The following is a 17020-nucleotide window of genomic DNA, read 5'->3' as shown; positions in this document are numbered from 1 at the left end:
TTTAAAAATATTTCTGGTACTGAACAGTATGCCTTGAGGTCTTCATCTGTTAGTGAATGTTAGTGTCTATGCAGATTAGAAGAAATATAACTGTATAGGGTGACCAGTAAGTGACTCTTGCCTATTCTGGGCAGGTCAAAACCTCTATACCTCTACCTTACAGCACTGAGTTAACTGAGGTACTTTTTTACCTTACCCTTTTCCTGCTGCAGGTGAACAAAGAACTTGTATGCACATTTCTGAAATATGGAAACTCCTTTTTTTAATATACATTTTTATTTTTTCAATGAGCACTCAGCCAAAATGAGTTGAAAACCTTCAACCTTAATGAATCATATGTATTTTTCTGGATGTTATTGGGGAACTTTCTGAAGTGGGAGTATCTAAGCATAAAGGAAAAAAACAGTACCTTGATATACCTCAGTCTTCAAGACCTAATAACGAGAATCTTGGACCTTTATGCTTTCTGTGTGAGAGAGGGAGTCTTGGGCCAAACGAGTCTTCTCCTGTACCTATCACCATATGGAAGTGCTTTTCGAGAAACTGTTCCTTGAGGGTTTAGAAAGCAGAGGAAATGATTTTCATGATTGTTTTAGGACTTCATAAGGAAGGGGATAAATTCTTTGCTTCACCCACAACTGACAGCTATTGCAAGAGACCATGCCGACCGGAAATTCAAATTTTCTGCTGGATGTCAACGTCATCCCTGCTTAATTCTGGAAAGTGGGGTTAAAGGACAGGCTGTGGTTAAAGTCTGTGGCAACTAAAAGTGTTATTGCCCAAGATGCTATTGTGAAGAGCTGAGGGTTTCTAGGCACATAGCCAGTGTTTCTTCCCCCTTATTTAATAAACTGGACTCCAGAGATGTTAATAATTTCAAGTGGCAGATTATAGTACACAATGGTGGCGAGGATATTAGGTGGGTCTATTTTAAGTAGTCTGGGAGGGTGTTTTTTTCTTGCTAACATTTTTCAGGCCAGATTTAAATTCCCAGTGTTTTAATCCAAATGGGACTATTATATCAATTTGATTGAACTCCTGTTTGCCACGGGCCATTACACTTAACACAGTTAACTGCATGTTGAGTCTAGTAACTTGTGTTGGCCTAAAGCATAATTTCCAGAAAGGTATAAGCTTATGACTTGGGGTTATCATACTGTTTCACTTGGTGACGTATTCTAATGACTAACATGGTGTACTTTCAAATACATGGATCTGGTTGCTTCAAATTTGTTTTAATTGATAGCTATTGTCTCTATTATATTGTTGTTAACTGGATTAAGTAATTCTTAATGTTAAATTTCTTTATTTCCTTTAAAGCCTTTTGTTTATTCTCAAAGGACTTTATCAAGAATGCAGATCACCACACATTGTATCATCTGCAAATTTTATCAGCAGTAATCGAATTTAAGCCAATCCATTGAATAGGCAGTTGAATAGATTCAGCGTAAAAGCAATGCGTAAAAAATTTGTAATAAACTGTTCAGGAGTGATTCATTGCTGCAACTCTTTTTGAGACTTGAGAAGTAGTCAGATCTGAATTCATTTACCGTGTGCTTTGCTGTTATGCACTGCTAATTGGGAGCTCCGCAGAGCAAAGTCAAAAATATCACAAAAGCCTAATTTTCACAGATCACTTACTTTTAGTGACCTAACGTGTTATCTTACTACAGATGACATTGTGATTATCGGACACTACTTGTTTTTCATAGGATGTCATTCCTTAAAAACATGACTTTTTCCTCTGCTCAAATCCCTATTACGTTTTTCATTGTTTTGTCTTGAATTATCTGGCTTAGTGTTATCTGTATGATCTTGTGAGCCTTTCTTAGAAGCAGCTTATAGGCACTACTCTCCTTTCCTTTGAAATATCCCTGTTTTTTCAATTTTTAGAAATAAGTGAGACAGATCTCAAAAAAAAAAAAATGCTTCTAGGATTTTGAGTAAAAGTTAACATCACTCCTGGAGTTAAACTTTTTTAATGTCGAATTCCTTAGTGCATATTGTCTAATGACATCGTTGTCAATTACTAATGGACTGGAAAGTACTTCATCGCCTTCGAAGGATATGATTATGTCATCCCAGTTCCTTCTAAATAGAGAACTATAATATCCGTTAAATGTCTCTGCCCTAGTACTTATTGGAACTAAATAGATGTCGTGCAAGATGGAGCTGATCTGCCAGTTCTGAGCTAATTCTGCACTTAACTAATTTTAGGTGCCTAACAGTCTAGGATTCCCATTAATGAGTAGTTTTACAAGAGCAGTTTGACCTGTGTTGCATTTACTTGTTTTAAGCATGTATTGCTCCCATTGCAGCTTTCTTCTTCCACTTTTTTTTTTTTTAATAAGTAAAACAACCATTTTTCCCACCACCAAAATTACAGACATATTCTTCATAGACAGGCTCTTTTTTCTAAAAATTTTCAATGCTGCTAAAACATCATGTTGAAGAAGCAAATTCACAGCAGTTTTACTTAGTCACTGAAAACGTGACATAATTTCTTTGCAGTCTTCTCTGTGTTCCTTCAGCAGCACATCCCTGCTTGCAGGTTTGTACAGCAGCACATCACTGTCTGTGGATTTAGAGGAGCTGAAGGCAGATAAGCAGTGTTTCCTGTCTCAGAGGAATGGTTTGTTAGCGTGTGAGATGAGTCTGCAATTTGTACAAGTTGGGAACGATTCCGCCACTGCCAAGTCAAGGAGACTCATTTGCCTCTTATTTTCAGTCCATAGCAGATAGCTGAGATTGCTCAATAATTATCTAAGCTGTTTTCTTACCTACTTGTTTCAAAATGAAAATGGCAGCTGAAATTCTGGGGTCTGTAGCTTTCATTGTAAGTGTCCAAGGAGTGCAATTGGTTTGGGGTCTGCTGCCACTGGCACTTGCTCCATGCAGACCGCCTGTGAGTGGCCGAGCATGGTGGCACCTGCGTAGCTGAATCCACCTCCATGGGCAGAAGTGCCAGGGAGGGACTTGCAGTTACTGCATCTCTGTGAAAATTAGCTGGGCTCTTCTCTGTGAAGCATCTGCTTTGAGTGATGCTGCTGCAGCTGTGATGATCTAATAGCAAACGAAGCACTTTAGAATTCAATTGTACAAAAGGGGCTTTGAGGAGAATGATAGATGACCTAAATTAAGCCACAGTTTTCAAGTACCTAATTTGAGCCTTGCCCATAATGAATACTTTCCTCAAGCTTTCTTGCACCTGTCACTGTTGGAAAACAACTAGTATTTGACTGTCTGTTGTTTAAGGTTGTGTTCTCAACACATTATTTGTCAAATACCACCTGAAGTATTGGCAAAAGAAATCAGTACGTTGGCTTTTCAGTTCCCTTTTGGCCTGTCATGTCCTTGTATGCACCTGGCAGTAGCTCAGAGAATAACTTGTGTTTGGGTGAAAAAAAAGCTACCTTGGCTTAGAGTTCCTTTGATAAAAGAGATTTCCTTATTAATGTCTCTAAAATTATTTGGGGTTCTCTGTATCTCAAATTAGCAAGCAATGTTTTACCACTTTGCTGACATTATGAGTTTGGAAGATAGTAGATTGTTTATGAATTATATGGATACACTTTCCTCGGTTTCAGCATTTTTGCTGCTGGATTGGTCTAGCACGTTTTCTGTTTGAGAAAGGAGTAGGGGTCTAAGGGATGATGCACTGCACTGTCGTATTCCTAAATGTGCTTTTAAGAGGGACGGGACTCTGATAGGTGTTTGCTACAGTGTTCCTGCATGGGGGGGAAGCAATTAAAACAAATTATTTTCCAAATTCTTTGTGCACTGTGAAAAACCATCTGTAGTGTGACATTTAGAGGCTTAGAGAGGCAGATAGTAGCAATTAATAACAGAGCCTGGGAACTCTTAGATGGGTTTTGTCAGGTAACTCAAAGGATTTTTTTCATTACCGTCAATCTGGTCAAAGAGATTTCTCCAATGTATTTCTCCAGTGCTAGTACGATGATGACAAATCACATGGCACGGAGGAGAACTTGCTTAATTTGTCACTCTGTATACGTGCTTCACACCTTGAAATCAGTAAATACTGTACAATGCCACAAGACAGGGTTGAGAGGCACCTTGGTGTATGTGTGAAAGATCATCCCCCTGTAAAAAGGGCAAAATTTCTGCCAGAGGCTTTCTTACGGGAAAATTCTTTATTTTGCTGGTTTCCAGCTGAAAAATAATCCTGTGTTGAAATAATTTTTAGGACATTTTGACACTTCCTGTAATGCTGATAAGACGGCTTAGTTTTCCAATGCACTTAACCATGTCTTGAAACCAACTGAGGCTTACGCTCAGAGACAAGGCTGTGCTTCAACTGCCAGAGTCGTTAGGAATTGGCGATTCCCACTTGTATGGGTTTTGGGATGAAAATTTCCTATTTTACACATAGGACAGCAGGATCCAATCTGCTGCCTTGATGATGTTAATGACTGTTTAGTCGGTGTGGAGGCAAGGTACCAAATTCTCAGGCTTGAGCACACACAGCAGCACCGGTGTTTGACTCACATGGCATTTTCCATCTCAAAATCTCAGGGTTCTCTCAGTAGTACTATCTTACCATCTTCCTACAATATAAGAAGATAAGCAGGGAGGAAGTGAAATGGCTTGCCCACAGACATCCAGAAACCAGTGGTAAAGCAAACACGTGGGAAGTGGGCTGATGTCTGTCCTTAATCTCGGCATAAGAGTTTGCACTCACTGGGAGTAATTATGTGCAGTGTTTATGGCTGGTTTGGCTGCTTTGTGAGGTCTTACTCAGTGCAGTGGAGCAATTCCCGTATTGTGCAAGTAGGATAATCATTTACACATTTTTGGCAACCTTGAGAAAGAATTGCCTGTTTCCCACCCCATCACAACTGTGTACCATTGGCAAGACCAGTCTGGGGGTCTTCTGCTGCCACCCCACTCCCTGCCCAGTGCATGGCAGAGGATTTCAGCATGTAGGGCTGCTGCTTTAGCAACTCTCGTGGGGATGCAGCTGCCTGGGCAATGCTCTACTTCATTAGGTCAGGATCAGGTAGAGCCCAAGAAGGAAGCTCTCTTGCATCCCAGAGGAAAGCTTAATCTTGTCTTCACAGCTGTCAGTTGCAGCTCTTTTGAGACTCAGAGGAAAAGGCCAGCCTTGACCAGGCCAGGGAACAGGACTAGGATTAAAACCGAGCTGGCAGAAAACTGGATAATTTTAATTTGCCTCAGGTGATTGTTCCATTCTGCCAGGTGTTTACGGAAACATGTCACCATGAATCCTTCTCAGGCCTTTAACAGCTCTGGTTTGCAGCCACCAGGTTTGAAAATTGGCAGTGCTCTGGACTCTAGAGCTGTGTTATTACTCGATAGTTCATTTTGGGGGGTTGGGGTGGTTTTTTGTTTGTTTGTTTGTTTTTGGTTAAGTGTACGTTGGTCAAGTTCTAGTCCATAGGTTGTTTTCAAAGAGACAAAACTATAACTTTGGAAAATCAATTTCATTAGAATTATTTTTAAGTAATTTCTTCTATTACCTCATTAATACCTGTATCTTCCCCTACTCTTTTTCCTGCATACCATTTCAGTGAATTTAAAGATTAAGGTTGTTGGCAATAAAAGAAAAATGTGGGGTTATTAAATGAATTTCATCTTTCCCTCTCTAAATGATTTTCCATTTCTCTCTTTACTGAGTGACAGTGTGAGGACCCACTGGCACACCACTCTGAGTATGTCATGCTCCCTAAGCACTGGGGTTGCTTGTGGACATCCCACTGCTGTGGCAGTGAGATTGACAGGTCTATTAAAAAAAAAAAAAAAAAACAAAAAACAAAAAACTGAAAGATGAAGTTTAAAATCAAGTGCTGGACTACTTTTCCCTTTCTCCTATGGCTCTAAATCTCATAGAGGTTTCAGTGGCTCTTAAATTCCATCTTGAAACGGGGGGGGGGGGGGGGGGGTGGGGGAAGGAAACAATTTCTGTAAAATAGAAGTTAAAATTTCCACTTGCCATTCTGATTGAGGAGGTAAAATGCCAAATGTTGTAAGCTCACCACACTGACTTTGATTCTTACCAGAGGTCCAACAAAATTGTGCCATTTTGAAAATCAAAGTGGTTGGGAGCGTGATGTATGTTTGTGCAAACCAAATGTCAAATTTGTATGCTTGAGTATTCATGATCCACATTTCTGGATTTATAAACAAGTTTTTGAGCCAACAGTCCATAAGTATCAGTCTGATGGAGAACAGAAACACTGCTATTTACTTATCCAACTAATGTGAACTAATCAATACACCTCAAAAAGTGAGTATATGAAGAAAGAATTCACGCTTCGTCTGCAAAGTTGAAGGAATTAATTGAGCAATTTTTGATAATGAAAGCATTATAGGAAATTGCAGTCTGATTATGGAACAGGAAAAGAAACAAAATGTACTGGTTACCTTTCTCTTCATGAATTAGTTTCTCTGTTGCAATAAAGTCTGTTGTGAGTGGTCTAGCACATATAATGTATAGCAATTATCACTAACCTTCATGCACAACACCTATATAATACCACCTGCTGTTAAAGAGGTGTTTAGAGGGCTTGAATCGATTGTCAGTGGGTAAAATTCTTTAATTCATCAAATTCTTTCATTTTAATGCTCTAAATGTGCCATTTTCCAATCTGAATAGCTCCAAATTTCTAGAGCTTTGATTTGCATATTGGAATGCTCCCTTTGTCCTTCTCCCTTACCTCTCCTTCGAGCCCATGCTTGCTTTTTAAATCCGTGTTAACCATTGAAATCAGTCCATATAAATCATCATAACTGCTTGAAGAGTTTTCTCAAGACTTTCCAGCAGGGCAAGCGCAATTGGAACCTTGTGGCACCAAGGACAAGGACAATATTTCTGAGGAATAGGAACTGCAGCCAGCATGGGAATGTGTGGCTGCAGTCTTCCTTCTTGCCTCTGCAGTGGTTCTCTCTGTAGAAATCATCACCAACTCAACTCTTCCTTCAGTTTTCATAGAACCTCTTAATTTTCTTTGGTTCCGAATAAAAGTTGGAAGTATTGGTAAAGTGCTGAATGTAGTTCTGTGTTTGTGTTGCTATGCAGTCCTACACATGGAAAAGACCTGCTAAATTTCTAACAAACTCCTACCATGTTTCAAAAGTCTTACAAAAAGAAATAGCTTAAGGTGTTGGTTTACTTAAGCACTTTAATACCTTGGAAAAATTAGCTGGATAGCTCCAGGTTTGATTTTACATTCGATTTTATTTTGTGCTGTTTGTTAAAATTGTTGGTGCTTGTTTATGCACGTTGTTTATTAAAGACGAATTGATGTGATGCATTTTTTAGTTCACAGAAAAATGGCATGGCAAAAGCTTCAGGAAACAACTTCTTTTGGGAGACTCTCTCATTGTCACCATGTAATCATGTGGCACAAAGGTTTCTCCTTTACAGTAATTGCCATAAACTCTGTTCTCATTCCCTGGCATGTGGCATTCCTGAAAAAATCTCTGTAGTTTCCCTGGTTCCAAGCCATGAACTTCTTGTCACCTTTTTTTTAAGGTGGAAGCTGTCCCAGAAGTATGAATGGAAAAGTATAGGCAAGTTGTGTTAATATATAGTACTACTAGTTATAAGCCTTCAAAGCTCATAAATCAACATTAGCAGTCAATAGTTTTTAAATGAGAGTTTGATTGTAGTTCTTATCTTGATCGGAGTGATTCACGTTACCATTTTTTGAGTTTTTCTCAAGGAACAGCAGGGCTGGAAACCCCCAGCAAGAGCTGGTGCCAGGGATGCTCCCGTGGGCTCTGGCCTTGTGGGAACCTCTTCCATGGCCGGAGGAGCTGGAGGTCTGTGAGCTATCCTGGGATCTGCATTTCAAATTAAAGCACTGGAAATCCTATAAATAAACCAGAACATCTCTACAGAGGCAGAGGCATTTTCTGTCCTCAGCCTGTAACCCAGACACAGCTTCCACTGTTTTCTTTTTTTTTTTTCCACAGCTTTTTGGAAGGGATACTGAAAAGAAAGGGAAGGTGATGCCATGAATGTATCTACATGTTCCCTTTTACAGTACAGTTGAGAGCCCTTGCAGATGGGGACTATATCCAGATCCCCATAACATACATAATTACAACATCTCTGAAAGTTTATTTCATATGGTTAATTTCAACGGTAAATGCCCAAAGTGATCACATTACTGTTCCAGGCCTTGTTGGATAGGCAAAAAACACTGTGTCTTTGTCTTACTTTTGTTGATGACTTTGCAGAGAGCAGAATCCAGTAGTTCTACTGTTATTACTTTTTTTTTTCTTTCTGATTTCTATGCACCCTCTAAGGATGTTGATATTGTTCTTACAGTAATATATTAAACACAGTTTCTGTAGAAATAGGATTTCTCTATAATTTGTACAATATGAAATTTTATTAGTTTACATTATAAAAATAATGTGACTCTATTTCTACTGCCCTGGTTTTGCATATTCTTATTTCATTCACCATATATAAAAATTATTATTTTGCTATAAACCTCACATTATAATGCTAACTTTAATGATGCTCATTCCCTTCAATTGTATTTTAAGTATGTTGTTTGTTTCACTGATAAAAATGACTAAAAGATTTTCAAAAAAGAAAGCTAGGTGCAGACATTATTTTTTCTGTTTTCTATTTTGCAGTAATTTTTCAAAACCTGCCAGAAACTGAAATCCAGGAGGAACCTGATACCAGACCGCCATTACAGAACTCAGTGAAATTGTATTGTTCTAGAGAAGAAAACGTCATCACGTGCATTTTGAAGTGAATGTTATATCCTCATCTTAAAGGTAAAGTAACTCTTCTGCTGTCATTTCAACTAGCTGTAGTATATGGGTAGAAAATATATGCATCAATTTTGTAAGCAGGAGTGTTTCTGTATTATTGCTGGCCTACTTGCATACCACGTAAGGTCAAGACTTTTATCGTATTTCACGTCTGCCTTGCTATTGGAGTGATGTGCAAATTGTGGCTGAAGTGCTGAACTACACATGATGGCAATGGCTGCTCAGGCTCAGTGTACGTTGTTGCGTAAAGAAAGTGTTGTTGGGATAGACATTTTCCACCAGTTCTGGGTAAAAGATAGTAGGTTACATAGAGCCATCCTGGAGGTCACATTCTAGTTCGGTTTGTTCATTATAAATGCTAAGGTTAATAAAATCTCTTTTTATTCTAAAAATAAAGCAGAGAAATCAGCTAATGGCATTCCACTTCTTGGTGCCAACTGGGTGGTGCCAGAATGCACACAGTGACAGCAGAGAACTGAGCACAGACAGTGATTCAAAACAAAGAAAATTAGTCTTGTGTTTCAAAGGAATTCAAGCTGCTTATACGTTCAAAGAAATGAACCAACCAAAATCCTGCTGTAAGATCTGGGCACTAGTGTGTGAATGACGTCTTCGGCAGACCAATGCGTGTGGTATGACCAACAGTACCTCTCTGATGCCTTTTAACCTGTTCTCAATGTATATGTGGTTGCCAGATGAATGATCTGCAATATTAATTTTTATAAATGTATATAAAATGTACTTTTGTATATAGAAATATTTCCCTGTAACTACTTCCCATAAGAATATGCTTAGCTCAGGCTAATTTGTTTATGCCAAATGTCTAAGTTAAAATGGTTACTACCAATTAAGCCCTTTTACTCAGAACACATCTGTATCCTATAACGCCACAGACCAGGGTGCTGGCCCATATTAAAAGGGATTTACTCCTGGTAGCTTTCCCAAGCAGACTTGGAGTTTGAAAAAGCTATTTAAGAGATGAAGACACAAGAACTGGTTTACTTTAATGTTTACTTCCAGTGAATTTATATACAGGAGATTATTGTAGGAGGAAAAGCCTCCTACAGTAGGCTAATTGGAAAACATAGAAGCATCAGAATATTTTTCCAGTGCTGAGGAAAATATTTCCCTCTGCAGATGTTCACCTAGAAATAATACAATTTCAGGTCAGTTTGCCATTACCTCCAGTCTTTTTATGTCATTGTAGTGCTACCTCCCTACGTGCAAAAAAAAAAATCAATGTGAAATTGCCTCACTTCTGTGCTCAGAGGTCTCCAGAGATGAGCAGCTATGTTCGCCTAGCCACAGGTAGATGGCTGGCAATTGCAACTGGACATTTCTTTCTCTCGCTCCTGTTCTTTGCATGTTCAGATGTCTGGCTTGGCCTGGTGCATCAGGATAGCTCTGGTAGGCAGCTCTTCCAGTCACATTAGTATGCTTGGGTGGAGGAGAAAGAGCACCAAAGTACCCTAATTGAGGGAATATGGCACATCAAGCCTATAGTCAAGAGTAAGTCTTGAGGAAAGGCACTTTTTAAGATATTGTAGTCAGCCAGTCATGTAGTCAGACAGTCATCAAGTGCAAGCCTGTACAAGGGCAGCCTGCCTGGGGCTCCGGGGATTGCTAACTTCAGAAGCTACCAAATCTTTAGTATGGAAAACCTGCATGTATAAGGAAGAAAGGTGCTTTTGAGTGGCTTTCCTATACAAAGCAAACAAAAAAAAAATGCCAAAACCTGCTACTTCCACTCCTTCTAAATGGAGATGTCAGCTCTGTGACATCTCACTTATCCAGCCATAAAGGGGTTCCTAGATGAGGCATAGAAGTTCTAATGTATTGTTGCTTTTTATATATATATACTATACATATACATAAACAAACACACATTTGTACTGATTGGGTATGATATCTGGCACCATAATGTCAGGCTATTGAAAGGAGAGTAAAGTGTTTCATGTCCTCTGAAGCTTGAGTTTCTCACCTTGCTCTGCCAGGTAAGTGAGTAGATGTTTCCTAACAATAACTGAAGCTGCTCTTGACTCTTAGAAAAGGTTCGAAAATAAGTTATCCAGAATCTAAAATATTCATGAAAAGGGATTTAAAATACCATCCACTTCATATTATTTTAGCAGTAAATTAAAGCTGGTCACATCTAACAAAATTATGAAGATGGTTAGATTAGCAGGGAAAGAATTCAGCCCTATTTCAGCCTGCTGAAGCTACAAAATAGTTCTCTCTGGCCCCATTAAGAGGTTCAAGAATTGTAACAGGGCTCTCTAGATTTCTATTAAAATAGCATATACAGCATGATTACAATACATTATATCTTTATATAATATTTATTCATTTCCCTCTAGTCTTTTGAACTTCATGATCCTTTGGTCAATTATTTTCAGAAAAGGAAATTGAAATTTCTTCAGTGGCAACTTTGACAAATGTGCAGCATATATATTGTATAGTATTCTCATGGGAGAACTTCAGAAATAAAATTAGTTCCGTCAACATGCCATGAGTTCATCAGCTTGGGCCTTCCTGAACCTTTTGTCATGGCAAACATGCAAAGGACTCTTTCATCTTCATCCCTGCTTAGAAACATTGTCTAAGACGACTCTTATTACTCTTTCTAATTACCTTTTCCATCACCTACCCTTCCTCTCTGAACATGTATTTAATAAAAAGGTACAATTTCCCCATGGAAAAATAAGTAAGAAAATCTATATGCATGTATGTGTATAAATGTATACATATGCATGTGTGTACACACACACACACAATTTAGAGGAAGAATTACTATCTCGCCAGTTAATAGATGTCTTCCATTTAGCAGCAGGCCAAAGATGATGATAAAATCATTAATTCTGTCAATATAAATGCTAAATAGAAAGGGAAATTGGATCTCTGCCTTGTGTCACATTTTCTCTGGTAGGAAATTATAGCAGAGAAATTGAATCTGACGCACCTTTTGCTTTTATAGCCCCTCATCAAAGGTACGACACACAGTATACAATAAATAGCGTGACACCTCTTAATTAAACAGTGCTATTGTTTAGCCCAGAATAAATGCCTTTTTTTGCTTGGCCAGCGAGCAAGCTACAAGCTCCCACAGGGATCATAAAGTAAAGAATAAAATAAAAAGGCTATAAAGTTAACCAAAATCAAATTGACAAGCCTGCACTAATTATCTCTGGTACTATAGCACAGCAAAGGTGGCTATAGTTGACAGATAATAGAAGTGAGCTCATTAGTAAAACACCGAATGTTTTAATGTTTGGAAAGAGAGCATTTATTGCCTTTAGTCTAGCTATCATATACATTGCACAATTTTCCAAATTAGCGTATCAGGTTTGTAAGTTGAATTCATTACTAATAGAAAATGACTACATCATAACCAGGAAAGTCAATTTTAGACATACGTATGCTGTTTGAATTTCACACTGGATGATTGCAGGGGCTTGCAGAAAGAAAGGCGAGGAGAAGTAGAGGGATGGTGTGCGTGAAATAAATGAGTCTGATATTACAGTGGGAGCTCAGTCACAACAAGTATATTCAAAATCTTCCTTGTATACCTGTGATTTAAAAGTACTGCTTTTCTAAACACACAGAATACTTCTTGTTAGTCATGGATGTGATTCAGCTTTGACTAAAGACTGTACAAGTGAAACACCTTTTCAGCTGCTTCTCTGTCCTCTTTAATTAGTTTAAGAGATTTCTCCTCCTAGCAGGAAGAATGCTAAGCCCCCCACCTCATAGAAGGCCAGGGCATTAATAAGGATCTCTAAGCATAATCAGTTGTGTTTTTTTATTGTTGTTGGTTGGTTTTTTTTTGTTTTGTTTTTTTTTTTAAACGAAACTAATAAATCTTTCTGATAAACTGGATTCTTTTGTTCATGCACTCTTTGTAAATTATCTCCCTAAAAGCTCAGTCAAGAACCATTTGAGAAAGAGAAGTGCACTACTTTCTGGCATATGAGGTAGTTGGCACAAGCAGGACTTTGTTTTATTTAGATCTAATCACTGTGGTTCACAATGAACAACTCTGTAATGTGAATTACTCTCTTCACTATCACCAGTGGAGACTGAAGAAAAATGAAACTCTGTGTAGAGGGGGAGGGAACTTGAGAGCACCTCACTGTTGGGTTACAGAGGGGAAATCAAAGGTCCTTCCACAGCTGCCCGAAGAATTAGTCTCAACTAGAAGCTTCTGCAGAGAGCTCCTACCACAAGGCAGTGAGCTGCCCCTGCTTGTCCCTGGTATCTTCTGTCTGCCAGGCGGCAGGTCCCCTGAGACATGGCCAAACACATGTGTGCGTTACCTCTTTCTCTGCACTACTAAAATCCTAAAAATCCTTCCTAGCATGAGCTTCTAGGAAGCTCCAAGGAGCTGGAGGGCCTCTGGCTAACACAGAATTGGCTGGTGCCAGGTGCAGGGAAGAAAACTCCCCTGGGACAAGGGATGTTTGTGACCTGCAGGAACAATTATTGCCAGTCAAGCCAAGGTCACCATTCTTCAGCTTCTAGAGTTGCACAAACATGGCAGGTAGCGGGGATTTTGAATTTCTTTTCCCTTCATTTCAAGCACTGAAAAGAATCTGTATAGAGGACCACAGACACTCTTTCCATTTTGATGCTGATGAACGTAATTTGGTATTTTACTTAACTTTGAACAAATATGTATGCTCTTATTTCATGTCCAAGTTGCCTTCCAAGTCTTCATAAGAAAAGACAGCCAAATTGGTACGAATTGGCTTTGCAAGGAAAAGGTCTGGACTAAAAATCATCCTAAAAGCAGTTGTTTCTTATAACTCCTAAGTAACACTAAAAGATATTGTTGAACTCCCAGATGCACAGAGGCGTTTTAAATGATGCATGTTTCTTTTACTAGCTAACCTTTACTGATCTTTCGAGTCATGTTATCTTTAGAAATCAATAAACTACCAGCAAAAGAAACTAAAAAAACATGGAAGTCGCTCAAAGACCTTTCTGTGACTGAGTGCAAATGATGGAAAACTCTCAACTCAAGTTACTGTTTGAAATATCATTATTCATAAGGGCAAACAACCCTTTTACTATGCCCATTAGCCTGAATATGGACAACATTAAAAAAGCAGCACAGCTGAACTATGAAACCCATTGAAGATGAAGTGTATGTTATAACTGTGTTCACATGCAGTATTCTTGAGTGCGCTGTAGCGATGTGGCTGGAATACAGAGCAAGGCCGATTACTATCTGAAAAACAGAACTGGTAACTGACTTAGTGTCACAGATATTTGATGTGCTTTCAAAACTGAGGGATTGTTCAAAAATTCAATGTGCTGCATGGAATGTGAATGTGATTTTGGCTGTTTCATTTGACTAAGGTTTTGAATTGATAATATTTTTTACCGCATGTAGCATAATAAAACCTGTATCAAAAAGACAAAATAGTATGCATGTGGTAAATTTAGATGTGAAGTTAGTCTTTGGGGAGAAAACAAAAAGCAATGAGAGTGAGTAAACACAAAGAATTTTTTCAAAGCCTGTGTCAAATTCTCCACCTCTCAAAAGCCTTAATTCAAGCTTGGTGTTTTTGGAGGACATGTAAAATTAAAACTAATGTGAAGAAGGACAACTAGTAAAAGATTTAGTCAGCAGTAGGAAAATCTGATAAATTTCCAGTTCTGCGTTTGCTTCAGAAATTCTGGGCTAATGTGAGGATTGTCCCAGCTGCCAGCCCACCAAGGTTTTCTCAAGGATCTTCATGAGCATTGTAGGCACAGCCCTTCCTGGCAACCTGACATTATCAATTGACAGATTTTATTGGTTCTGGATTTACTTTTATGTTTGTGTCAGTAAGTTCTACAGTAACCCTTAGAAGCCATTATTTTTCATCTATACTGGTATTTTTTCCAGCCAGCTCTCTGAGATAACTGATAACTCCAGCAGTGTTTCCTAACCTACCACGCTCTCGGTGTCATCATCTAAAAGTAAGTCTGAAAATGATGTCTATCAGCAAAAAGGCTCAGGGATAGTACGCTTCACTATATATCATGCTGATTTTTATACCAGTTTAAACCTGCTGACTTCAGTATTTCTGTCTGTCTTTACTATGAACTTAGAAAATGGATTTCAATTGCCATTGAACAATTGAGTTGCTGTTGAGTTTTGGGAATCTGCAGTTTTCCTTCAGAGGCTAGGACTGGACTCCGAGCATTCATGAATCCATCAGAACTCCTTTTGGGTGCTTGACCTAGTAGTGGTATTGGGGTTGAAGGGATATTTGCATCGCTGTTTTGCGATTTTATGTGTACAAAGGATTATCAGTCTTTATTACACACACTAACATTCTCTGGAGTACAATTTCCTCAGGGGGAGGTGTTAGAAGTAAACCTTTTGAACTTCTTATCAGAGATGTGGAAATCTTCAGACATGATTTTCTTTTGGTTTACCTTCTAACCTCTTAGTTGGGAGTGCTAGTTTGCATTTTCTGGTGTGGTTTCACTGAGTTGAATATCTTGTAGGGCCTCTGTACTTTGAGATACCTGTTTCAGAGTTTGTGACTGTGGCAAGTTATTGGCTTTAAAAGTTCAGAGTATGTTGGACAGCAAGATCCCTGTGTTCTAGGTTCACCAGCTCTTGAGTAGTATTAGGTGTTCCTGCTCAGAGGGTGCAGGACACAGGATAAATATCCTAAGTTAGTAAACCACCCTAGATTAAGAAAGTTGAGCTTACTTTTATAACACCTTATGTCATGATTTCTGTATTTATTTTCAGTTGTTAATCAGTTTAAACTAAGTCTGTAGAAATCTAATGTTTTGTGAATTTATACAAAATACATAAATTAATGTAGAATAGGAAAGTAATGTCATATGGTGCCAGATACTAGAGACTGGTATTATAAACAAAGTTTTGTATTTTTATTTGTTTGATTTTTTGTTTTGTTTTGTTTTTCTTTGAAACTAGCTATTATGTTATGAAAATTGATTCATATATATATATATTTTTTTGCATTTCAGCCGAGTAGAAGAGTTTGTGCATACTGGTAGTATTTTCCTTTTGCATTCCTATTTAGCAGACCCATAAATTTTACCCTCTGTGCTCCCTTTTTCCATCCTTTTGGGGTTTAAGCTTCTGGGCATGTGTATGTCCAAGACTTATCCTGCAAAATACAGGCGCAAAAAGGAAGCTAAGTGTTCTTAAAGTAGTAGGACCTCAGGAAAAATACCAAATATTCCCACTAAAAGTATCAGTGTGTTTGCATTGCTCTTTGATTCTTCTGAAATGTCCCAAACTATTTTGCTGCTTGTAGATATTTAAAATGAAAAATACTGTGTGAGAAATCATCCATATTACAAATGTAAAGCAAGTCTGGAAATTTAGTAAGAGAGTGCCCATTAAGAGTATCATCTTGTGTGGGAGGCATTTTGCCCAGTCATTTTCTTTTTGTGTATCAAAAATACCTTAGGATTCTGCTCACTGGTGCCAAATATAAAACACAAAGAAATCCAGGCTCACTAGGAGACCACCTCTAGACTGAGAAGAAACATATGCTCCAGAAGCAGTGTTCTTTTTCATTTGTTCAGCCTAACATAATCCTCACATTCCCAGACTGACTCTTGTCAGGATTTAAAAATGTATGTGGGGGCAGCTGGAGTAGTTTCCATTCCACTTTATTTAAGCTGTGCCTCTTAGCCTGCCACAGACTTGGCAGACAGATGCCAACCTTCTTCAGCTCTGGTAGGGATGAGTGAACCAGAACACTTATATTGATTTTAGGATGATTTAGTACCCCTGTGTCAGGAAGAGGTCCATGGATTCTTTTATTCATGTCTCTACAGTAACAGTTTAAATTGGCAAAAATTCACAGTTCAGACTTCTATTGATATGGATTAGAGAAGATCATTGCTTTTCATTAGCTTTAGAGCTGTTAATGAATGATTTGGTATGGGTTATGTGCTTTGTAGATGACCTCAGACCACCTGGTCCTGTATTAATGGCATACCTTCTTTTCTCTATAGGTGAGACTTTCTTGACTTGTTTGCTCTGAAGCATTTAACTTACCTGAGCACTGAGTTTCATTATCAGTAGCGTAATTGTATTTCCAGGGTGCTCCCTTCAGGAACAAATTTACACAGACCTCTGGAAACATATCTGCAGTTGCCTAAAGGAAAAGGAAACGGCAAGAACTAGGCAGACAAAGCGATCCTGAGATCATGCAAGTAAGAACTAACAGTTCAAATCAGCCTTAATGCGGATAATCTGTGC

General features: G+C 38.5%; 1 protein-coding gene across 3 annotated transcripts in view; it reads left to right on the top strand.

The window, feature by feature from the left end:
- LOC308188158 (uncharacterized protein) overlaps positions 1–17020 on the top strand; it is a 100941-nt gene that overhangs the window by 68349 nt on the left and 15572 nt on the right. Inside the window, exons 3-4 of one of the 3 annotated variants that reach the window (XR_013945190.1) lie at positions 8635–8781; positions 16861–16974. Coding sequence is in view for 1 of the 3 variants with exons in the window: in XM_080576896.1 (XP_080433022.1) it covers positions 8635–8759 (125 nt within the window). In the remaining 2 variants the exon portion in view is untranslated. Of the gene's footprint in view, positions 1–8634; positions 8782–16508; positions 16774–16860; positions 16975–17020 lie in introns of those variants that run through there. The other 2 variants (XR_013945191.1, XM_080576896.1) reach the window with 2 other exon arrangements.

This window comes from Anser brachyrhynchus, assembly GCF_964034855.1.
Source record: "Anser brachyrhynchus genome assembly, chromosome: 1".
Lineage (NCBI taxonomy): Eukaryota > Metazoa > Chordata > Aves > Anseriformes > Anatidae > Anser > Anser brachyrhynchus.
This window is presented reverse-complemented; position numbering and strand designations above follow the sequence as displayed.